The 23,909-nt window shown below is 37.8% G+C and overlaps 2 protein-coding genes across 4 annotated transcripts; one reads left to right on the forward strand and one right to left on the reverse strand.

The window, feature by feature from the left end:
• Positions 1-284: 284 nt before the first annotated feature.
• l(2)10685 (5-methylcytosine rRNA methyltransferase l(2)10685) lies at positions 285-7,652 on the forward strand. Its single transcript, XM_034978806.2, has 10 exons — positions 285-453; positions 530-716; positions 1,257-1,497; positions 2,104-2,282; positions 2,905-3,033; positions 3,459-3,642; positions 4,355-4,475; positions 5,203-5,327; positions 6,207-6,344; positions 6,958-7,652. Exons 1-10 carry the CDS (start codon positions 367-369, stop codon positions 7,103-7,105), a joined length of 1,539 nt encoding a protein of 512 aa, XP_034834697.1. The 5' UTR covers positions 285-366; the 3' UTR covers positions 7,106-7,652.
• A 68-nt stretch (positions 7,653-7,720) lies between these two features.
• On the reverse strand, positions 7,721-23,002 carry MFS3 (major facilitator superfamily transporter 3). 3 transcript variants are annotated; one of them, XM_069504931.1, is made up of 12 exons: positions 22,872-22,942; positions 21,395-21,517; positions 19,160-19,377; positions 13,692-13,782; positions 12,938-13,086; positions 12,196-12,343; positions 11,622-11,791; positions 11,256-11,405; positions 10,402-10,534; positions 9,411-9,566; positions 8,906-8,991; positions 7,721-8,790 (listed from the first exon to the last, which is right to left on the reverse strand). In XM_069504931.1, exons 2-12 carry the CDS (start codon positions 21,426-21,428, stop codon positions 8,608-8,610), a joined length of 1,518 nt encoding a protein of 505 aa, XP_069361032.1. In that variant the 5' UTR covers positions 21,429-21,517; positions 22,872-22,942; the 3' UTR covers positions 7,721-8,607. The 3 variants fall into 3 exon arrangements, with proteins under 3 accessions (XP_069361032.1, XP_069361033.1, XP_034834945.1); XM_069504932.1 differs by lacking the exon at positions 21,395-21,517 and having other exon boundaries at positions 22,872-23,002; XM_034979054.2 differs by lacking the exon at positions 22,872-22,942 and having other exon boundaries at positions 21,395-21,993.
• Positions 23,003-23,909: the final 907 nt, after the last annotated feature.

Genomic DNA, 23,909 nt, shown 5'->3' on the forward strand with positions numbered 1-23,909 from the left:
CTATCCTTGTCTTTGCTATTCATTTGACAATTTACGTTTAAAAACGTTCACAACGAACTGATTACATTACAAATATTTTTATCATTATTGCATAGGCATTTATTTTTGTTATTATGAACAAAGTAATAATTTTACATATTTGGTCATCTAACTCAACTACTATTACTTATTTACTCAATTAAAAATTCTAATGAGATTTTATTATATCCACTCGTTTCAGAACCAAATTTAAAATGTCAATGGACTGCTGTCAAGTGTCAATGTCACTGTCATTTGTTAAAAGTCAGTGGATGTAAAATAAAAACAACATAACCTAAAAAGTTAAATAACTTTTCTAAACATCTTTATTTTAACAAAACATAAACTATGATAACAATTTCGAATATCTGGAGGAGAGCTCCAACGAACACTTATTTAATTTTGCAAGCGAGATATAAATCCAAAACACATTGGGTGAGAATAATTCTACCATGTTAATGAAATTATTCATTGGATAAGTCGTTGTTTTTAATGTTTTTTGTCCGTCCAGGCTAAATTAAAAAAGAAGACAGGTCCGAAATATAAGGCACTGAGCCATTTCGATGAATTCTACGGCTCGGTTTACGGCAATAAATGGGAGCCGATAAGGGAAGCTCTGTTGCGTAAATCCAAGTATGTCGCTGTGGTAAACAATTACGGTGATGCAGAAGCTACCATGGAAGATCTAGCTAATAGAGGTAATATTTATATTTTACCAGATGACCGCCATTGGCTTTGCCTAGTTAAATTAAACCTACTACACTATGTATGTGTACTTTCTAATTTCTAGACTCAGTTGTTTAAACTGTACAATGCCAGTCAATCAGTGAGTTTCCTCTTTTTTAGGGTTCTGTATCTCCAGAGTTTTCTCTCCTGTACTCAGAACCTGTAAAGGATCACTTTGTTGTCTGTTTTGTCTGTCAAGACCTGTCAAGGGTACTTCCAGCTGACCTAGAATCACGAAATTTGGCAGGTACCAATGTTTCATAACAGAAATAAAGGAAAAAATCCGAAAACCCTAAATTTGTGGTCTCATCACAAAAAAATTGTTCAGTTTTTCTTGTTTTGTATCTTGCACATATACCAGAATAATCATTGAATGTATTATTATGCAAGACAGGCAATATTGTAAAAAAGATTGCACTAATTTTAGTCTTGTCAGTCTAAGTTACATAGTAGTTTTGTATACAACTAAATTTGTATCTGTACCTATACATAGTCTATCTAATTAATTTCAGGGGCTCACTGTCTCAAAAACCTCATGTCAATACAGAAAGAATTTCATGACCAATACAACCCACAAAACGAACCTCCCACACAGAGTACAAGTCCAAACAATCTTGAAAACTACATTGCTAAGTTACAGAGTGAAGAGATAGCTAACATTTACCCACAAGGGGAGAATGTGCCAGAAAAGGTAGAGTTGAGTGAGGATAGAGTATTGAGAAGTAGCACTGAGGAAGAAGTTAAGGAAGGCTAGTGAGTAAATTTTTAGATGCATCTTCTTAACCATTTTCAATTCATTAATTTTATGATTTTGTATCTCCATAGAAAAATAGGGACACAGGATCAGGATCACTTTATTGTCTGTCAAGATCCAGGAATCAAAACCTATAGGGTACTTCCCGTTGACATAGAATCATGAAATTTGGCAGGTAGCAATGTCTTACAGCACAAGTTGTAGTTACATCACAAAAAATATTAGCCATGCTAATCATGAATAATATTCCCGTTTCCCCTCCAACAAAGCGTAAAGCTTGTGTTAGGAGTAGGTACAACAATAGTGCATCGGGGGGGGTTTGAACTGCCGACCTTTCGGATTTCAGTCCGCGCCTTAACCTGAGCTATTGAGGCTCTAAACTTGACTGGTTTTATAAACCAACTAAACAAATGATGTGCGAACACATAAATTTTAAAAAAGAAACATAAATTTTTCGAAATAGGATTTAGATGTTTTTTTTTTTTTTTTATTTTTTCTAAACTTTTATTATTTAATAATTACTTGAAGATGGAAACAAATAAACTATTAATAAACTTAAATCTAAAAAAAAAGAAAAAAATTTAGATGTTTTATATTTCCTATAGCAAATCAGCAGCATCTCTCAACCAAGCAATAGAAGACGCCCAGCTAGATCATTCTAGAATCATTGAGCCATCCATAGGCATATCATCTGAGGCCCTGTACCAGTATATTCCAGCGACTAAACTAAAAGGGCTAGATGATTGGGTTCCAGAATCTCTACACTATTCCTTTATGTCCAACAGTATGTATATGGTTTTATTTTCTTTTTTATTCAATGACAAATTAGTTATTGGCTGCAATTTCACCTATCATCATCATCATCATGATCAGCCCATCGCCAGCTCATTACAGAGCACGGGTCTCCTCTCAGAGAGAAGGGTTTTGGCCATAGTCTACCACGCTGGCCATGTGCAGATTGGAAGGCTTAACACTCCTTTGAGAACATTATGGAGAACTCTCAGGCATGCAGGTTTCCTCACGATGTTTTCCTTCACCGATAAAGGAAGTGATATTTAATTACTTAAACGCACATAACTTTGAAAAGTTAGAGGTGCATGCCCGGGATTGAACTCCCAACCTCCGGTTAGAAGGATGTCCTAACCACTAGGCTATCACAGCTTTTCATCTAATAGGAAATGAAAATGAAATCTAAGAATTAGTTTGTCTAGTAACAATCTGTGGTTTGTAGCGGTAGTTTATGGGACTAGAATTAATTATTAAAGAGAATATTTTTAAACCCCCCCCCCCCCCCCCCCCCCAAATAGAAAGTTGAAGTTTTAATCATTAGGCTATCACTGCTTTATATCACAATATTCAAGTCTTTTTCTGTGTTATAATGATGATAGTTATATTTTGTATTATAGGAGAAGGAGACTTCCCCCTAGTAATTGAACCGGAGACTCAATTTGTGTACCCTGAGCATTTGAAAGTGATGACGTATGAAATGAATAGCGAATACGACAAGTTCCCAGAACCTAAGAGATGTCAAACAGGTAAGTTTAAGAAATGCACTTGAAATCTGCTGTGCAGATAAAGATGGAAAGAAATCTAAAAAATACGGAAATAGTGAGTGAGTCGAGCGAAGTGAGCGTGTTTTATTTCTTTAATGTAAAAATACATACTTTAGCAAAAAAAAAAGTGTAAGCGTAGTTAGGTAGGTATTATTTTGGACTAGATGATGCCGGCGACTTCGTCCACGTGGATTTAGGTTTTGAAAATACCCATTTTTTGATTTTTCAGGATATAAAAGGTAGCTTATGTGAGACACGCTTTCCTACATTTTATCGCTCACTTTGCCGGTTTTGTGAGTTTCTGGGCTCTAAGGTCTGCACTCACGACGCGACGTCTAACCTTAATATTGTACCTATTTGCTGCGTATGACAAATGATCAAAATCAAATAAAGGTATCCTGTGTCAGGTGTGTTCAACTACTACCCGATGGATTGTGGCAGCGTGTTATCAGTGCTAGCACTGTGCATGTCCCCGGGAGACAGGGTGCTAGACCTGTGCGCGGCGCCGGGTGGCAAAGCCCTGGTCGCGTTGCAAACTCTACTGCCGGACGTGCTGCTCTGCAACGACGTGTCCGTCTCCAGGGCTAACAGGTGAACATTCCTCCATTATTTTGATTCATTCATTCATTCATCATTAGAACAATAGAAATTATGTTTTACATAGTAATATTAATTGATGCGAGCGACTTGCTTCGCAACGATATAGGTTTTTTTATTTCTTTTTTTTTATAATGTGTGTCCTCTTTTTTATCCTCCGACATGACGATTGGATTATAAAAATCCTGTTAAAACTGTTTGATTATCCGGGAATTTTTAAGTAGTATGCAAAAAATTACGTCGATCTGTTGCTCCGTTTCGGTGTGTTTGACCCAAACCAATAAATTAACGTAAGAATAAACTAACACTATCGTATTTTAATGTTAGTTGGATATAGAATACATGCATACAACACAATTATTGTAAAAATCACTTTATGGTTTGCACTACAAAAACAAAGCGCGAGCGAAAGGAGTTTCTTAACTAGGTATATAGAAACGTCTTTATAAAGTTCCGTACCCGAAGAGGATCGGGATCCTATTACTAAATTTTTACTGTCCTTCCGTCTGCCTGTCAGGGGACTGAATGTGTATCTCATGAACCCTAATAAATATCAGTGTCTATTGCTGCTATAACAAGTAATAAAAATCAAGACAGCGAATTTCAAAATCGCTGCCATGCAAATTAAAAATAAATAAAAGTTAACCGGTTTAAACCAGTTTGGACGAAATTGCGCTAAAAAGTAAAAACGAAAATTTTTTTATAGAATAGATCGTATATTCCATGATTACCTGATGGACTACGAGACGGGCAACAAGTGGCGCGAGCGCGTGCTCGTCACTCGCCGCGACGGACGAGAGTTCGTCGATGACCATGGCTTTGACAAGGTATTTATTAGAATAGACCGCATATTCCACGATTATTTTATGGACTTTGAAACGGGCAACAAATGGCGCGAGCGCGTGCTCCTCACTCGCCGCGACTTTGACTGCTTATTTATAAGGTAAGTTGAGTGGAGTACAGACCGCGTATAAGCAAGTAAAAATTATTTGACGATTCAAAAGCACTTTTACTTGAATAAAAAATATATTGTTCTATTCTTTCAAAAGAAAAAGATGCTGATACTCTAAAACTAGTTTAGACAAAGACATCAGAATCGACGCCATTACTGTGCGCGTTGTTGGTGCGCAAAGTGCGGGACAGCCCCAACACCATTCTACAGGTGATTGCGACCCAACATGACTGTCCTTATCTCCGGCATTGCTGCAAAACACATGTTGCAGTACTTCTCTCCGGCATTTAATTTCTTTTTATTGATAACTAGCTTATGCTCGCGTGGACTACACAAATTTCATTCCCTTAGGAATTGAATTTTAAAAAATCCTTTCTTAGCGGATGCATATGTCATAATAGCTATCCGTCCAGTAGTTTGAGTTGTGCGTTCATAAATCAGTCAGTCAGTCAGTCACCTTTTCCCTTTATATATTTAGATTTTATGTAATAGTATTTTATATGCATTCTATTATTTTTGACTTGAAATTATGGGTATATTATCCTGAAATAAATAAATTTTGAATTTGAATTATCGAGTAGGTAATTTATCTATATTAATAGGTGCTAGTAGATGTGCCGTGCACCACCGACAGACATTCGGTGATGGAAGACGACAACAACATCTTCCGAGCCGACCGTGTCAAGGAGCGCCTGAGGATACCGGAGCTGCAGTCGCAGCTGTTACTGTGAGTTTTACCATTTCCACATGACATTTACAAACATTTTTACAGGAAAGGACATTTGTTGGGTTCCATACCCGAAAGGTTCTGAGAGGAGACACGTACTCAGTAGTGGGCGGGCGATGGGTTGCTAGTAATGACCCAAGGGTGCCAACGGGACCTATTACTAAACCTTCTGTCTGTGTATTTCATGAACCGTAAAAAGTAGAGTTGAAATTTTTAAGTGTGTAAAGAATGTGTTTCTAATCATCTAATGTCACTTTAACAACAAACAGTAAAAATTTAAAAATGGCCGCCATGTAAACTTTAAAAAAAGATGATGATGATGATGATTATAATAATAATAATTATTTATTTATTTATTTAAATAACTCAGTACAGTTCATCTCTCTGGAATCCTTTTTATTTATTCGGATTATTTATAATTATTCGGATAAGTCAGGATTACAACATTATAGATTAACCGAGCCTTCGTGGGCGCATTAACTCGCATTGCGAGAGACAACATAAGCTACCCTCAACAATCACTATAGCTTGCCTCATTCATTATGAGTCATGACACCAACGTCCCCAATGAGACTAGATAACACTAACTAACCCTACCTAGTCCCTACCTAGACCAACTCCACCAGCCCCTACACCGGTCCCAGGTCAACCAATATCTAACTATTACAACCTCAACTAGTCCAACAAACAGGAACTGTCTACTGAGAAGTGCCCCTGGCAAGAGTACGTTCGATTTTATAGTCTCACGATAACGGTGGGAAAGATGACGTAATCGGTCGATGAGCAAAGCACATAATAATCTTGTACGATGGTATGGTATTGGAACCCTTGGCATGTGAGTTTGACTCGCACTTTACCGGTTTTTTTTATAATTGACAGTAACGCCCTCCGAGTGGTGAAAGTGGGCGGCGCGGTGGTGTACTCCACGTGCTCGCTGAGCCCCGCGCAGAACGACGGCGTGGTGCACTCCGCGCTCAAGCTGGCCTTCCAGGGCCACGGCATCATGGCCGCTGTCAGGTACCTATCTAATAGTAGTTTATGAAACGGTTGCTAATACCTAATTAGCTTATGCCTGCGACTTCGTCCGCGTGGACTACCTCTATTTTACCCACTTAGGGGTTGAATTTTCAAAAATCCTTTCTTAGTAGATGTCTACGTCATAATAGCTATCTGCATGCCAAATTTCAGCCCGATCCGTCCAGTAGTTTGAGCTGTGCGTTGATAGATCAGTCAGTCAGTCAGTAACCTCTTCCTTTTATATATTTAGATTACGTAGAGTTCCATACATTACTTCATCTAAACTCATATCTTAAAATCCAAACCATAAAGTCTTGGAAACAAATTGTCATAAGGTTTTCTTAATTTTCTTTAAAAAAAATGTAAAAAATATTTAAAGGATTTTTTTCCTAACAAAACAGTGTTAGGTATGTGTTATAATGATTTTTTTATAATAATTTACCTATATGTATGTGAATAAAGTAGGCCAATAAGTGTCAAATTTTGAATTCATAATCAGGTTTTTAAAATATGAATGTAGATAAATATTTTTATCTTTAAAATATTTTCTCCGTTGACGATGACGACATAACTTTAAGGTAAGGTAAATGTACTATTCTTATTTGTCTTTCAGGGACATATCAGCCCCTTTCAGAGCGCTAAGCAGCACATTGCGCCTAGCAACTGGAGCCATTAAACCCAAGTACGGCCAACTCGTATTACCAGATGTAGCGGCTAACTTTGGACCCTCCTACATCGCGAGACTTGTTAGGGTTAAGTAAAGACAAGAAAGACTTAACAGAAATAAATCGTAGATAGAGTAATAAAGGTAGATTGAAGTACTGTGTAACCACGTATGAGATAGCGATAGCACGACATAACGATGAATAACACGACAATTATTACCATTGTTTAGTAGTCAATAGTTGTATTAACCGATCAACAATATTTGTATTAAACGTTTTTTATGTGAAAACAAGTAAATAACTCATGAGAAATACAATTACGCCACGAATTCTCAAAGTTTGTTTTGCAACTTCTTGTATGTATTCTTGAAAAAACCCAGTTACACGATAAGGGACAAAAATAGGTTAGCTGCGTCTCTGTTTATCACATTAGTAACTTTATCTGTGCTCTCTTTTTAGTGTGAATGAGAAAGCAAACGTTCCTGTATCTATCTTTATTACTCTATCTACGGCTTCAGTACAACTATTGTTATTTATTTTAATGAATTGTAAATATTAATTAAGTATATTTTGTAGGGTTCCAAGACTACTAGCCTTTTATTGTAATAAAATAGTGTTAAAACAATTAAATTAGTTTTGCTTTTAATCATCTATGTAGCGTTCAAAAATGGAATGGGTTGTTCCGATTTCGAATGAAAGAAATACTTATTATACTAAAAACATTTATTCAATAAAAAATACAATAATTTCAGAAATTGCTCAATAAAATAAAAAGAATATCTTTGGTCAGTACTGTAGAGTCACAACGGGATTTTTGTTACAAAAGCATAACTTGAAAATGCATAGAAAATAATATTATATAAATAGGTATTTAAGCTTTAAAATATAAAATATTATAATTGAATTTTTTACAATTCTGTAAATATCTTATATTAGAGATTTTTGGCTCATAATAAGAACCTAGGAATATTATTTTTTATTAAGTATTTAAGTTTAATTCTAGATTCATACATTTTACAGTTGATTATTATCTAAGTACTGGCAGCCATTGTTTTAGCGTCCTATCTACACAAATAATGATAACAATGTGTTTAATTTTATTAATTATCAAAAATATAACGATAAAAGCATTTTTTTAATACTTAAGTAGGTACCTAGCCTACCTACCTACCAATAGGTACCTACAGCTTAGCAAAATAATTATAAAATTATAAATGAGTACGTAAAATTGTATAAATTACATTACTCACAATATAAAATTAATTTGTCGTACATAATTGAATAAAATTCATTTAATAAATTCGTAAATATTACAAATGTATCTAAACGTATAAATCTAGTATTTACCTATCTACCTACATTGCCTATCAAAATATATAAAAAGTACTATTTGTATTTTGTATAAATAATGAGATTTTCAAACAGGAACTTGTTAGGTTTCGTCAGTTTATTTTCAACATGTCAGAATAACGTACATAATTATCGTATCATTTTAGCTCTGTGTCAAAAGTGCGATTAACCTTTATAATAAGGACTAAAATCGTACTTTTGATATCACAGTTGACACAAAGTTAAAATGGCACGTGAGAACTTAAAATTTACGCATTATTTTTGTCAGTTTCATTCTTCAGCGGTTTCTCCTCCGGGTTGCCACCTTGAGTGTGGGCAGCGTTGTTCCAGGGCTGCTGCTCGCCGGACCCGAATATCGTATACACTACTACCTCGATTACGTACAAGCCGATAGTGACGAAGAAGATTACACGCCATGCCGATATTGTTTGCTGAAATAAAAAAATAAAAAAATCTTAACATAAGCTCGCTATAACTTAAACTTTCTGTTGCTTAAAGATTCAAATATATTTTTTTTAAGTTAAAAGTATTTTGCTAAGTACTTACATTGCCATGGGTCAAGAAACCTACGAAAATAGGTACGATGATGCCCGGGATTGTAGCTACCGTGTTGGTGATCGCCATTAGAGTACCTGACAACAGAAATCAGAATACTTAACGTAATATAGATAATAAAAGTTTAACACATATCGAAATTCATTTTTTTACGGATTTGGCTTCTACACTTATAATAAAAGTGTAACAGGTCCAATTCAGTTTCGAGAGCAACCCGCCTAACCGCAGCCTGGCCGTGTCGCACATTGATGCCTATAGGTGCATGTAGTATAGTTAGTTACCGGTGAAGTTGGGTGCGATGTTGATGTGGTTGGAGAGGAACCCGCATAACCGCCGCATGGCCGTGTCGCATACTGATCCCTATAGGTGCATGTAGTATAGTTACCGGCGAAGTTGGGTGCTATGTTGATGTGGTTGGAGAGGAACCCCGAACCCGGATAACCGCCGCATGGCCGTGTCGCACACTAATGCCTATAGGTGCATGTGATATAGTTACCGGCGAAGTTGGGCGCGATGTCGATGTGGTTGGAGAGGAACCCGCAGAACATGCCGCCTATCGCGGTGACGCCGAGCGCGGTGAGTGCTACGGCCACGCCGCGGTTGCAGCCCACGTAGCACAGCGATAGCAAGCATACCGCCGGTACCACTGACGCTGCAACACGACAGACATTAATATGTATAGATAAACAGTAGTATGTACCTGCTATCACTTTTATATGTCACATCAGCAAAATTCGTTTGCATAGAAAAACGCAACCTTTAGCTGACTAAAACCAAATTTACACCAGTGAAATACAGACCATATTGCTTGACGTTGATTTTAAATATAAGAACAACAGAGACTCGTTCTATCTCGCTCATAATTCGTGCGTACAAAACATGGCGCGTAGGCAACAACCAATAGCGGACGGACGCGTACTTTGATTGGCTGAGATATTTTCGCGCCATTTAAAAATAAGATTTCTGCGCAGGTCATTGGCGTAACTTATAAAAGTGGTAGTTTACTATAGTACGCGACATTTGGTGGATGGCAATCGGGGTGAGGACGCCCCGCACAGCCGGTGCGGGATAGCACGGGTAAGGTTCGGGTATGCGGGGCGTCCCCCCGCCTCATACCCCCTATTGCCATCTCGACCTTTCGCGTTCTATAAGTACCTTCAGATAACGTTTACTTTACTGGCTTTTTAAAACTTCAAGTCTATCTGTTTATATAGTGATTCTACTGACTTGCTAGTACTGAGAAGCAGTTAGTATGTTTTAAAATTTTATAATCTTTTACTTTTACGATACTTGCTAATTTTTAATTTTTGATGTGTGATCGTCTAAAGATCGTCATGCGTCTCTGTATTACTCATAATACCTATATTATAACCCTAAATAACTAGTTTTCCGGGATTCGGGTCTATAATAATAATCTAACTAGGTACCATAATCAGTCTAAATTCCATGACATTCATTCACGCGCTAGTGCGGTAATGATTGCTTACCAAAAACTGTGCCCACTTTCCTAGCAGTGGTTGTGGTGATGTAAGACTTGCCGCGAAGCCAGTCCAACGTCTTGCTGAGGGCAATACTGAAGAACCATAACGAGAGGAAGGGAAGAGCTGTGGCTGCGGCGTTCTGATAACAAAGATGCAAGTATATATTTTTACGGGTACCTACTCACGTATTTAGTCGATGTAAACGACGTAAGCCCATTTACGATATCGCTCATGATAGTGTTAACGCTAAAACAAAGATGTTACAGTACGCGGCAGAAAGTAATCGGCCTTTAGAATGACATTTCGGCTTTGTAGAGCGTTGTCTCTGTCACTCATACCTATATGACGCGTTTTGTCGGTCTCAACGACAGGGATAACGATCTACAAATCTGCTATCTCCTTCTAAAAGCCGGTCGATGTACATTACTTTCGGCCGCGTACTGTACTTTTATTTTTCAATATGGGTAAATGTTATATTTTTCTTGTAACGGAATATACTGTAATGCAAAATAACCCAACATAATGTAACGGAATGCAAGTTTGCCATGACGACTCAAATTTTTCAACATTGATGTCATAAAATAAACTTTCAATAAAAATGACACCTCTGAATTTACGTAACCAGCTGCCGATGAGGTAGAATTGTTCTGTAGTGGAGACTGCATACTGGTAAGTGTAAGATGACCTCCAGCTGAACCGAGAACCTGAAGAAGGTGGTGGGAAGCAAGTGAATGACGAAGCCGGAGGGTCGTCTTTAGTGGCACGCTCTTGAAAAGTCTATCTCCAGCAGTTGACACTTACAGGCTGATGGATTGGACTGCAATTTTAAGTCGTAACATAGTCAAAAGCACACTACTTACCTCCGCCATATTAAACTTGAGCACTTGCTTCATGTAGAAAGGCAGTTCGATGAGCAGCATGTACCAGCCCCAGTTGGAGCACGCGTGCGCCACCAGGATAGCCAAGAAGGGGCCCGATGTCAACACTGCTTTCCACGGCACTGGCAATTTCTGCGACACACACATTACTTACAATATAAATTATCTAGTAGAAATAACAATAAACAAAGATTTCTGGGGCTCTCGTGTAATTTTTCAGGTTGATTTTGAGCTTATTTCGTAATTTTTAACTACCCTAGCGTAGCTCGTCTTATACGCCATCTGAACATCTTTGCATTGTCTTCCCTACAGTCTATTTTTTGTTAAAGAGAGAGTTGTAATCCATACCTTATGCTCATCATGATCATCGGTTTTCCCGCCGAGCGAGGTGACGATCAGCTCTCGCTCCTCCTTGCTGATGAACGGCTGCTGCTGCGGAGAATCCTGCACCAGCCACACCCATAAAGCGCACCAGAGGCATGATAGCCCACCCATGACGTAGAATACGCTTTCCCATCCTAAATAAATAGAATAAAATATAATAATATTATGTAATAGCGTCAGTGGTAGAAAAGATGATGGGTAATAGGCTGGCGTGGTATGGGCATATAATGCGGAGGGAAGAAAGCCATGTCACTAGAAGAATGTTAAGTATGCATGTGGAAGGAAAAAGAGGAGACGACCAAAGAAAAGGTGGATGGTTTGCCTGAAAGATGATTTATACACATCGTATACCCTGAGGATTTTACTTCAATTCCAGTGAAAAAAGTAGGTACCTACTGCTGTATCTGGCGGCCACAGGATTTGACAAGGAAATGTGAAGTGGAGGTATTCACAATAGATCGGAGACAGGCGAAGTGATACAGGGTATTCAAGAACCTGCATAGCCCCAAAGTATAAGAAGAAAGAAAAAGGTACCTACCAAGGTTCGCAGTTAGCACGCCAGCCATCAGCATAGAGCAGACGGTGCCCAAAGAAGTGCCGGCGTACACCAAAGCCGCCATCACGCTGCGCTCAGCCGGCGGCGCCCATTTCGATAGTAGCACGTGCATTGCCGGAAACGTTACTCCCTACATGGAAACAAAGTGTCATCATCTATGATACAAGAACAAACTTCTTATACCTACATGAGAAGTCACAGTGTACCTACCAAAATCAGATTTACATTTGCCACAATCTGTTTATCATCGATGTCTGTTTATACTACAGGTAAATTCTATCCTACGTCAGTAACTCTACCTACTCTGGATTCGGAAAGCAGATTCTGTTGAGAAGAGCTGGCAATTTATTGAACTCAGAGTTAGACCTTAAGGGCCATCGCCCACGGCTACTTTTTGCAGCAATACGTTTGCGATTCAGCAGTAAAAAGGTCACGATACAGTAGCAAAGCGTCGCTGGCTCGTGTGCCTTCGCCCACTATTTACGAAAATCGCATGACTGTAACGCTACAAAAAGTTGCGTCGGGATGTCCTTAATCGGTTTTAAAACGACAAAGAAACCACACTTACTCCTTTAATTCCTTTCCCTATCCTCATGATAACCACTGCAATATAGTGGGCTTCGGCCATCACCGGTGTCAGAAGCGTGCAAACTACGTTGATGGACACGCTGAAGAACATCACCGATTTGGCGGAGAGCAAACACAATCCACACTTAACACTTACCCCTCCAATGCCTTCCCCGATCCTCATAATAACCACTGCAATATAGTGGGCTTCAGCCATCACCGGCGTCAGAAGCGTGCAAACTACGTTGATGGACACGCTGAAGAACATCACCCATTTGGCGGAGAACAATTCAGCGACACGGGCACCTTAAACAAGATGAGATCAATCCAATGAGGTGTGTCTGCTAGCTTTTCGGGCTGTGAAAAGCTAGCAGACAGACAGACACACACACTTTCGCATTTATAATATTACTTAGTATGGATATTGAGAGTTTACACTGATAAGAACACAATATCAATTGTACGGTAATATCTATGATAATTCGGTTTATGTTAATAATATACCTATCTACTTAATAGGTATGTTTACAGACAATTGAACAAGCTGTGATAGCCTACTGGCTAGGACGTCCGCCTTCTAATCGGGGGTTCGATCCCGGGCCACGCACCTCTAACTTTTCGGAGTTATGTGCGTTTTAAGTAATTAAATATCACTATCACTTGCTTTAACGGTGAAGGAAAACATCGTGGGGAAACCTGCATGCCTGAGAGTTCTCCATAATGTTCTCAAAGGTGTGTGGGCCGGCGATGGGATGATCATGATGAAAGACAATTACAATCCTGTTAACCGACAACCCTATTAAGTATATAAACTTATGGCCGCTTATATCAAGACACACTTTTGAGCAGAATGATGTCAAGAACGTGCTGAAAATAAAATGTACTGCGTTGAAATATGCTTTTAGCCTTACCGGGAATCTGCGAGACGAAGTAACCCCAAAAATAGCAGCTGAGGATAATGCCCTGAATTTGGGATGACCAGAGGAAAGGCCCATCTGCCTCCTGAAAAAACACCATAAAAATTATGCACTTAGGTTGGTAATTTGTCCTTTTTGTATTACAACATTAACGATATTTGATTTTAAAAAAACCGGCAAAAAGAGTAAGTAGTGGTTTAATGTAAATCCATAGTTACATATAAGTTCCTAGTTTTAACGCATACAGCATGCGTTGATGCATCCGTGCCTTACCTCTCATTTGATTTGTATTTAACAGCTTCTCCAAGTTCCCTAAATACTGACTTTTTCCACACTTCGTGATCCTGGCTTTTTTTAATATCAACGCAAAGTCTTTGCTTTCAGTTCTCTTATAGATAAGATTCAGAATCATGATGCAGGCATAAAAACACTAAGAAAAGTCCCAAGTCCTTTTGGAAAATATTAGAGGAAAGCTTCATCTTTCCTGTAGGTGTAGGTATATTTCCTCTTACCTTTTCCTGCCTTATTTAGTATTTATACATCGCTGTTACTTACATTCGTGATAAGGAAGTTGCAATAATAATTAAAAACTTTATATTTTTGACCCCTGATAAAAAGGCTAACAGGGTAAGGCGATAGTTAATATTTTTGCAAGCATTTTTCTTTATTCATAATATATGCGCGGTGATAATAGGTACCATATTTATACATTCAGGGTGTAACCAGAACGCTAGCAAAAACGAAGACAGATGATAGTACTGATAAGATACCACTAAAACGCAAAAATAAATTTTAAAAATCCTGTATTATTAAAAGTTCACAATATTTGCAAAAATAAACATCTGACTGACACTAGAGCTCAACGAACGTTGCGTAAATCGGCCACTTGGGGTCAATGCCGCGTCGTTGGTGGGGCATTGACCCGAGTTTTGCACGCTATACATAGTGTTTAAAAAAATATTAAATCACTAAAACTACAAGATAAAGCAAGAAGTAAGTAGAATGAAGAATTCGCCTACTGAGCAAAGAAACGCATATAAAACGGCATGTATTTAAAGTTTAAACACCATCGTAAATAAATCTTAATGGAACAGAAATGTGTGCTCTGCTCTATAAATATACAAATCATCACACCACGTGGATTCAAATCTGAAATCCGTGCACAATTTCGCGACTATAGAGTTCATTCGTGTTACCTATTCTTATTCAACTTGTACTCGTCGTTGAGCTCACCGCCGAAACATATTTGACTCATAATAATTAATGTGACTCATAATAATATTTTGATAATTTTATTCACACCGAAAACTGCAGTTCGAAAAGATTTAGACCTATAGATAGATATGCTTCTAGCAGTTCTAGGTACCTATTTCATCTTCGATTTTGAATCAAACACCAGGCATGAAGCACTAATTTTTTTTTTTCAATAATTTGTTTTACCCGCAGATGGAGAGAAAGAAATTTGGTTCTTATGTACGGTGTACCTCTATACCTACCTAGTTTTACCAAATTCGAGACGTAGCATTCGTCTTAACCAGTAGGTAGGTTATATAAGTACCTAAACTAGCGGCACGCTATGATGGCCGGTTTGACGTTTGTCCGCTCATGAAGTTCCGTATTAATTGATAACGACTTTGAAGGAAATAATTGTATTACTTTATTGACGATAGTGATGTGCAGAGATTCATAAATTTTATCGAATGTAGTTTTAGGTTTAGGACTCAAAATTTATTTATTAAATTGATTTCTTAAATGTATACAAGTGTAGAAAAATCAGTTTGCACCATTTAAGGGGTGAATGTACTTGTGAATATGAACAATTTTCACTATGTGGACAAACCTCTGAAATCGCAAAAAAATATCAATAAATTTTTAAAAATGGAATCTAATACGATCGTCACATAGGATCGCTGGCTAGCACAACTACTACCTCCGGCAAACTCGCGTCAATGCTCAATGCAAAACAAAGCAGTTTCGAATTGACGTTGCTTCGAAAAGTATAAACTGTCAGTGCAATGCGATTGTGATATAGTTTTGACCTGGCTTTGGATTTCAAATATTGATACTGCATTACTGTTGACCCTTGCTCGTTAATTTGGACTCTGTTCAAGCCCTTTGTTGTGGATTTCGTCGATATGACCGAACGTACGCAGAGAACTGTTCTAAATAGTCAGACACGTGAGTTCCTAATACGCCTTCGTAACTATTTCGATCGTGAAGCTCAAAATGGAGGGCCAATTTTACCTATAACGTCAGTGGTTGAACGCGTAGCTGATGCGCTTAATATTGGACAACGAACTGTTAGACGGATAACTAAAAAAAAATATGGCGAGACTGGCACAGAAGAAAATAAACTTCACACACCAAAAAAGAGAAAACGAGCAAAACCAGTCGTAGGCATCGATAGCTTTGATGCCGATGCTATCCGAAGACATGTTTACGGCTACTATTTACAGAAGGAGTATCCAACAAGAAAAAAGTTGGTGCATTCACTGAAGGAAGCTGGATTATTCTTCGGTGGGGAAAGTTCTTTAACGAAGATTTTGAAGACCATTGGATTTCGATACAAAAAATGTAACAAACGCAAAATATTGATGGAAAGATTTGATATAGCGATGGCAAGGTATACTTTTTTACGGCAAGTGAAAGAAATCAAAAATTGGCAAAATGTTGTGTTCTTGGATGAAACATGGCTTAATGCTAACCATACTGTAGGCCGTTCTTGGAACGATGACACAGCAGCATCTACTTCCAAAGTTCCTGTAGGAAAAGGATCGCGACTTATAATTTGTCACGCCGGAACCATCAACGGGTTTGTCGAAGGTTCTCTCATGGCTTTTGCGTCAAAAACCACTGGAGACTATCATGAAGACATGAATGGAGAAAAGTTTACTGAATGGTTTACCTCAATGTTGTGTAGCCTCCCTGAACCATCTATTATAATTATGGACAACGCCCCATACCACTCGATGCAAATTGACAAGCCACCTGCCCAATCCCAAAAGAAAGCTGATATCGTCGCATGGCTTCGTAAAAATGGCGTAGATGCAAACATGAATATGTTAAAAGCGGAATTAGTACGTCTTTTAAAAGAAAACAAACCAACCAAGATCCGATACGTCATTGACGAAATAGCATTAGAACATGGGCACAGAGTTATACGGTTACCGCCTTACCATTGTGAGTATAATGCGATTGAGTTGGTGTGGGCTCAAATTAAGGGATATGCTGCAAGACACAATACAGAACCCCCATTTACCACAAAAAAAATGCTAAAATTATTAGAAGAAGCTTGTGAACATGTGACTAAAGGAGACTGGGAAAAGGTTGTGAATAGAACTGTTAAATTAATAAGGGAAGATTATGAAAGAGATGTGAAAATAGATAATATTATAGAAAACGAACATATAATTATTAATGTATGTGATGATAGCAGTGACGACAGTGAAAATAGTAGTATGGACGAATCTGATTAATTATGGCCTTTTGTGGCACCTTTTTCGGTATCTTTTGTATTCATATGTTTCTTGTGTGCATATAAAGTATGTATATTCATTTTCGTTCAAATATTCAGTTCGTTCAAATAAATTAAATAAACATATACATTTTTGTTTTATTAAACCTATTTAATCAGGTACAAAAACAAAACTTAATTGTTTTTTGTTCGAGAATAAATTGACATTCCACATCACTATTGTAATGTGTCAAACCGGCCATCATAGCGTGCCGCTAGTGTAGTAACAAATTAAATACTATATAAAAAACCAGTAAGTACTTAGGTAGCTAAGTATCGTTTCATCGCTGCATCAGCGTCGAAACTAATTTTATTGTTGTTCAGAGAAATAGGTCTACGAACTAACACCACCATCATAATAATTGAAAACGATTGTCAAGTAATCAAGCTCAATATCAACAAGTATACCTAAGGCTTCCAAATTCATTGGCCAGAGTGGGTCAAATTAAGGCTAACGTCACGCTCTAAATATAGGTTGCTCTAAAAATAATAAGGACGGCTATACTCGGGCAGCCTGAGCATCAAGATCAACCCATCACGGGCTCACTCTCAGAGTGCGAAGGGTTTTGGCCATAGTCTACCAACAGGCAACAGTCTACCACGCTGGCCAAGTGCGGATTGTGGGGAACTCTCAGGCATGCAGGTTTCCTCACGATGTTTTCCTTCACCGTGATATTTAATCACTTAAAACGCACCTAGCTCCGAAAAGTTAGGGGTGCGTGCCCGGAATTGAACCCCTGACCTCCGATCAGGAGGTGGACGTCCTAACCACTAGGTTATCACAGCTTATAAGCAGCCTTAAGATAGACAGCTTGAGCAGTTACGTGAACTGTTCGAGCAGTTATGTTTTCATCTACTAGAGCAGTTGACAATTGAACTGCAGTTGCAATATGGACAATTGAGGAGAGACCTGTGCTAGAGTAGTCGGTAGAACTTCTCGAGTAACTGCTAACTGCTCTTGACTTCTGTCAAGCGCAGTTTTACGTTTGTCTGCAGTTTACCGTACTAAACCTCTGTTTATTTTGACTATATAATGGGTTTGAACCGCCCGCGCCCGGCCTTTGGGATTTTAATCCGTTCCTTTAACCGTTGAGCTATCGAGGCTTTAAAATGACTTTTAATCCCAAAAACAATACACATTGAGTTTTGGAATCGATCCAAAATTCCATCAAAAATTTTGTATAAACACCTAAACCGTATGAAGTTTATTTCAATGACAAGTTCTTATACACAAGTTACTGGGGCAAATAATATTATGTAGGTACAATTACTAGGTAGGTAACTTATGACCGTCCCCATTTTCATAAATCCCATATTCAAAAATTGCGAATGCCTACCTATCTTTTGCGCGTTCCAGACATACTTAATTCATAAAGCGTATGTACCTACCTATTTAAATAAAGGAATATGCCTATGAAAAAAATCATGCTAAGTATCTATGTACCAATACCTACATAGTAACTACATATAAATATGTTACATTTGTAAAAAATATTGACAAAAAAGATGATCTTTTGTTACGAACAGACATAAACTATCATGATGAGAAAAGTAGCCAGAAGAAATACAAGTTAGCCCTTGGGTGCAATCTTCCCTGGTAATAATTATATCGACTAGCTTATGTTCGCGACTTCGTCCGCGTGGACTACAAAATCTCAAACTCCTATTTCACTCCCAATTTTTAAAAATCCTTTCTTAGCGGATGCCTACGTCATAATAGCTATCTGCATGCCAAATTTCAGCCCGATCCGTCCAGTAGTTTGAGCTGTGCGTTGATAGATCAGTCAGTCAGACAGTCACCTTTTCCATTTATATATTTAGATTAGCCGTGCCGCCAAGCGATTTAGCGTTGCCGTATGCCGTGTAGAAACCACGTTTAATAAAGACGGCCATACCCCTTCCAGGTCGTCGCTTCTATATTAGACTGCCTCATCACTAAATATCTTACCTTAGCATGCCCAGAGCTTTCTGGAGGCTCGCATTCCACTTCGGCGAGCACAGTTACATTATGAAGTCCATGTTCGGGCGCCGCATGCTCGTGCAGCTTGATTGCCGTGTGGTTGAGCATGCCCACCAAAGCGACGGAGAGGTTGACTTTGAGTCCGTACACTATCGCCATGCCGATGGAGCCGAGCACCGCGAGTATGTAGCGGGCGGAGATTATCCCTGCAATAAAGGAGTTTGATAGGTATTTTTATTTATTTTTAAGGTTTCGTACCTCAAAAGGCAGGGCAAGGTGGAGGGCACCAGAGGTCGAGGAAGGTCACCCATGCGATGGACCGACCAAATTAAGTCTGCTGTGGGTGGTCCTTTGCACGAGTGTACCAGGCTGTCGACCAGCAGGGAGAAATGGCGAATGCTCGTGAGGCATATAACATCTGCCCTCAAAGACGTTGCTTCGTGATGACCACGACCGCTCTGCCAAGAGTGATACGACAAAGAAGAAAGAAGAAAGAAGACCTCAAAAGGAAAAAGAACCATTATAGGATCACTTCGTTGTCTGTCTGTCCGTCATGTCTGTAAAGCAAACCTATACGATACTTACTTCCCGTTCACCTACTTAGAATCATGAAATTTGGTAGGTACGTAATTACGTAGGTCTTATAGCACGAGTAAAGGAATAAATCCGCAAAACCGTGAATTTGTGGTTACATCACAAAAAAAATTTAAATGTGTTCATTAACAAATACCTAACTAGTATTTTTAACTTTCAAAGATTACTATAACAAGTTGGTAATTGTACATTCTGCAACAGATTTTTTTTATGCATACTTAGTAGTTTTTGATTTATCGTGCAAAATGTCGAAAAAATACTACTGTAAAGTACGGGACCCGCGGTGCGCGAGTCTGACTCGCACTTGGCCGTTTTTTTTACATGCAAGTTAGCCCTTGACTGCACTCTCGCCTGATGGTAAGTGATGATGGAAGCGGGCTAACCTGGAAGAGGTTTATGGCAGTTTTTATTAAACACAATATAACCCTTTGGTTTCTACTTTCTACACGGCATCGTACCGGAACGCTGAATTGCTTGGCGGCACGGCTTTACCGGTAGGGTACTAACTAGCCACGGCCAAAGCCTCCCACCAGAACAGACCAGAAATTTAGAAATGATGAAATCGCAAACCCCTGCCGGGAATCGAACTCACTACTGAGGACGAGAAGGAATGAAAAATGTTTGACTATAGTTTACTACGCTGGCCAAGTGCGGATGGATAGTAGGTAGGTTTATACATTTAGCATAATAACAAGTGCGAATCAGGCTCGCGCAATGAGGGTTCCGTACTACAGTCGTATTTTTTCGACATTTCGCACGATAATTCAAAAACTATGATGCATAAAAATAAATAAAAATCTGTTTTATAATGTACAGGTGAAGACCTTTCATATGATACCCTACTTGATATAGTCACTCACTTCGACAGTTAAAAATACTAATTATTAGTTCATGACCACAATTTAATTTTTTTTGTGTGATCTAACCCTAAATTCACGGTTTTCAGATTTTTTCCCCAAATGTCAGCTAGAAGATCTACCTACCTGCCAAATTTCATGATTCTAGGTCAACGGGAAGTACCCTGTAGGTTTCTTGACAGACAGACAGAGACAACAAGTGATCCTATAAGGGTTCCGTTTTTCCTTTTGAGGTACGGAACCCTAAAAAGTATACAGTCTACATTATTTCGTTTAACATTTAAAACGATACGTTAGAAATAATTAACATTTTATTATGATTTACGTGTATGTACGCAATCGATTTCTCATGAATGACGGCATAAGGAAAAAGTATGAGGAAAGTCAATAAATAGGAATTCCTGAGTATGTACCTAACTAACTAAGTATCGCTGTTCGTACAAGGGTTCTGCACGTCATGTTTTACTTAGCATTGTATGTAAACTTGACATTGTAAACGAAAACAGCTAATCTAATGGACTAACAGCTCGTGAGTGCCAGACCTTCGTTATTTTATAAAAGCTGAAAGTTTCTCAGCATTTTGTTCCCAACACAGGGAGGAACCATCAGCGACTATGAAGTTTAGATCATGGTGGCTTTGGGAGATAACTTTGACTTTAAATTTATTAAAGTTTAATCTGTAATTAGGTGTCTGGCAGGGGGTTGACTAGGTATAACAATATTTCTATGCATTTAAATATTTTAAAAGGATTACATGGAGTTAGGTACTTACGCTCGAATATATTTCCTTTCGCCGGCACATCCATTTTCACTAATATTAAACGAACCCACTTAATAACTTATTAATTTTTAAAACCACAATAAACGTACGCGTAAACGCGATGCTGAACGAAAGCTACAGAATATAAACTTTTTCTTTGCGGGGACGATCACCAGGCAAAGACTTATTCCAGACAAGCCGCACGCAACATTATGAAATTCCTTTTATCGCTTCTCATTTCAGCGGTGCAACGTGCCGGCAAACATGCACCCAAAATGATGTGTACGATCTCAACTCTCCGGTTTGAGCTTTCCCGCTCTTTCAAGGTGACCTTCAGTTATCAGGATCAATGAAATTGGGTTGTGGTACCGCCTGGGTTTGTGTGAAAAGCTTCTACAAACCTTAAATCACCTAGATTCTAGGTATCTATGTAGGTATAAAGTGTGTCATAATAATTAAAAAATATTTAATAGTTTTTTGGTATTTATTAAAGTCTGAAAAAACATTTTTAATTTACAAAGGATAATTTTTTGACTAAATTTTTCTCGAGCATTTCCTTTTCAGTTTTTCTGCGAACTGAAAGCTGAAAATAAAAACGAGTAGTTCGATAACCTTCCAAAAGATGGCACTACGTACAATTTGAATAACAATTTGCCAGCTGAATTTATTGTATTTTTTTTTTACCTACTCGAGCAAAAAACCACCGACCACAAAAAAAAGCAAAAAACAGTAGAAAGACAACCAATTTTGCAATTTTGGCCCTTGTATATGACTAAAAGTTAAAAGTATTACCACTATGCAATATATTCCACATTTTTGAGCTAAATTTACCAAAAAAAAAACCTATTTTTATTAATTTTTAATTTTTAATTTAAATAAAATTTAGTCAAGTTAGTATAGTCAAATATAAAAAAGGTTTTGACCAATTAACTGGCTAAGTCTCCTCTCCTTGCCTGTAAACAAAAATTAGCAGACAAATTTTACTATTATTCTGTTCTCATTACCGTTACCAAAATCAACAAGTGGGAAAAACCTACAAGGGAAATTTTATTTTGAAAACGACAACCCCACTGGCAATCGATAATCGCTAACATAGAGATAACATCTACATGTTTTTTCACAAAAACTTTGGTCAAAAATACTCATTTACTTCATAATTGTTCCTGACAGATAATTTTCTGAATTTTCCCAGATTTGCTCAAATATGAAGTAAATGAGTATTTTTGACCAAAGTTATAGAAAAACATGTAAATGCATAAATGTTATGCTCGCAAAACTTATTACCATAAGCCTTCGATATATGATTAGTCTACTATTTTCGAAAAACTAACTAAAATTTGAATTTTCGCGGCTGGTAGTATCAAACCACCAATAAGGTTTTTACGAAATGTCATTCTAAAAACTGATGTACATTATGTTTTACCGCGCACTGTAGTAACCACTAAGTATTACTATACAAGGTACTTTAAATGTTTGACTATTTGCCTACCTTGTAGCACCTTCGCTTAGTAACAACAATGCTGACAAGTAGCAGTGTAGCCGTTTAATTCTCTTTATTCGATCTTGTTTCATATGTCATTTGAAAATTGCATTGAAATTAATCGGTAAAAAAATTGCTACATTTCATAAAAATCTAATCGTAATGTGCACCCCTATCACCGTTGTCGCTTGTCAGTTGTCAGTGTCACAGATGAACGTCAATCACCGACCAGAAATAAAAGATAAAAGGCCCTGACGTCAATCGTTAACGTGTCAAGTGGTGTCAAGCACAGGTGTCAACACAGAGTACTTTTAACATATGAACATAGAGTACTATCTCGCGAGCTAATAGTGGCAACAGCTTAGTAGCGCCATCTGTATCTGACGAACGGAACTAATATTCATAATATGTACATACCTACCTATATATATAGACTGCTTTATAGGTTCATACCTATACATATAATACATACATATAGGACTGCTATGGAAGGTAGGATTGTGTTCAGATTAATTATTATTTATTAATATTTGACTCCCTTACAATTTAACATATCATGTAAATTTAAAAAAATCTATAATAATTAATCTGAACACATATTTTTAAATAATAGAAATTTTTGGATTCTAATCTTTATTTTTACCAAAATTAATATTAATCACTCTTCCTTATCCTAAAACAGTTTATAAAGTTGCCTGAGGACTGGGACTGAGGAAAGTCTGGTGCCGAGTAGTTTAGTTTCAAGATATCAATATTATGAATCCAGGTCATAAAAAGATCCAAATCTTTTGCACGATTTGGAAATTCATGCAGGACATTTTCTAAACCTGAAAAGTAAAAATATGAGTATCTTAGTATGGTCACAAGTTCATAACATGTTCACTAAATCTGACTCAATTAATCTAATCACATCTAATCTGAGGTCGGGGGTTCAATCTAGGGCATGCACCTCTAACTTTTCGGAGTTGTGTGTTTTAACTAATTCAATATCACTTGCTTTAACGGTGAAGGAAAACATCGTGAGGAAACCTGCATGCCTGAAAGTTC

Source organism: Maniola hyperantus, chromosome 19, assembly GCF_902806685.2.
Source record: "Maniola hyperantus chromosome 19, iAphHyp1.2, whole genome shotgun sequence".
NCBI classification, from domain to species: Eukaryota; Metazoa; Arthropoda; class Insecta; order Lepidoptera; family Nymphalidae; genus Maniola; species Maniola hyperantus.

Excerpts from the sequence above, each read along its gene's own strand:
- MFS3 (XM_069504931.1), bottom strand. The coding sequence starts at position 21,428 with ATGGATGTGCCGGCGAAAGGAAATATATTCGAGC. Across the intron at positions 12,344-12,937 it reads TCGGGGAAGGCATTGGAGGG|GGAGTAACGTTTCCGGCAAT; the intron begins GTAAGTGTTAAG and ends GTTTCCATGTAG. Across the intron at positions 10,535-11,255 it reads TCAAGTTTAATATGGCGGAG|AACGCCGCAGCCACAGCTCT; the intron begins GTAAGTAGTGTG and ends CTTTGTTATCAG.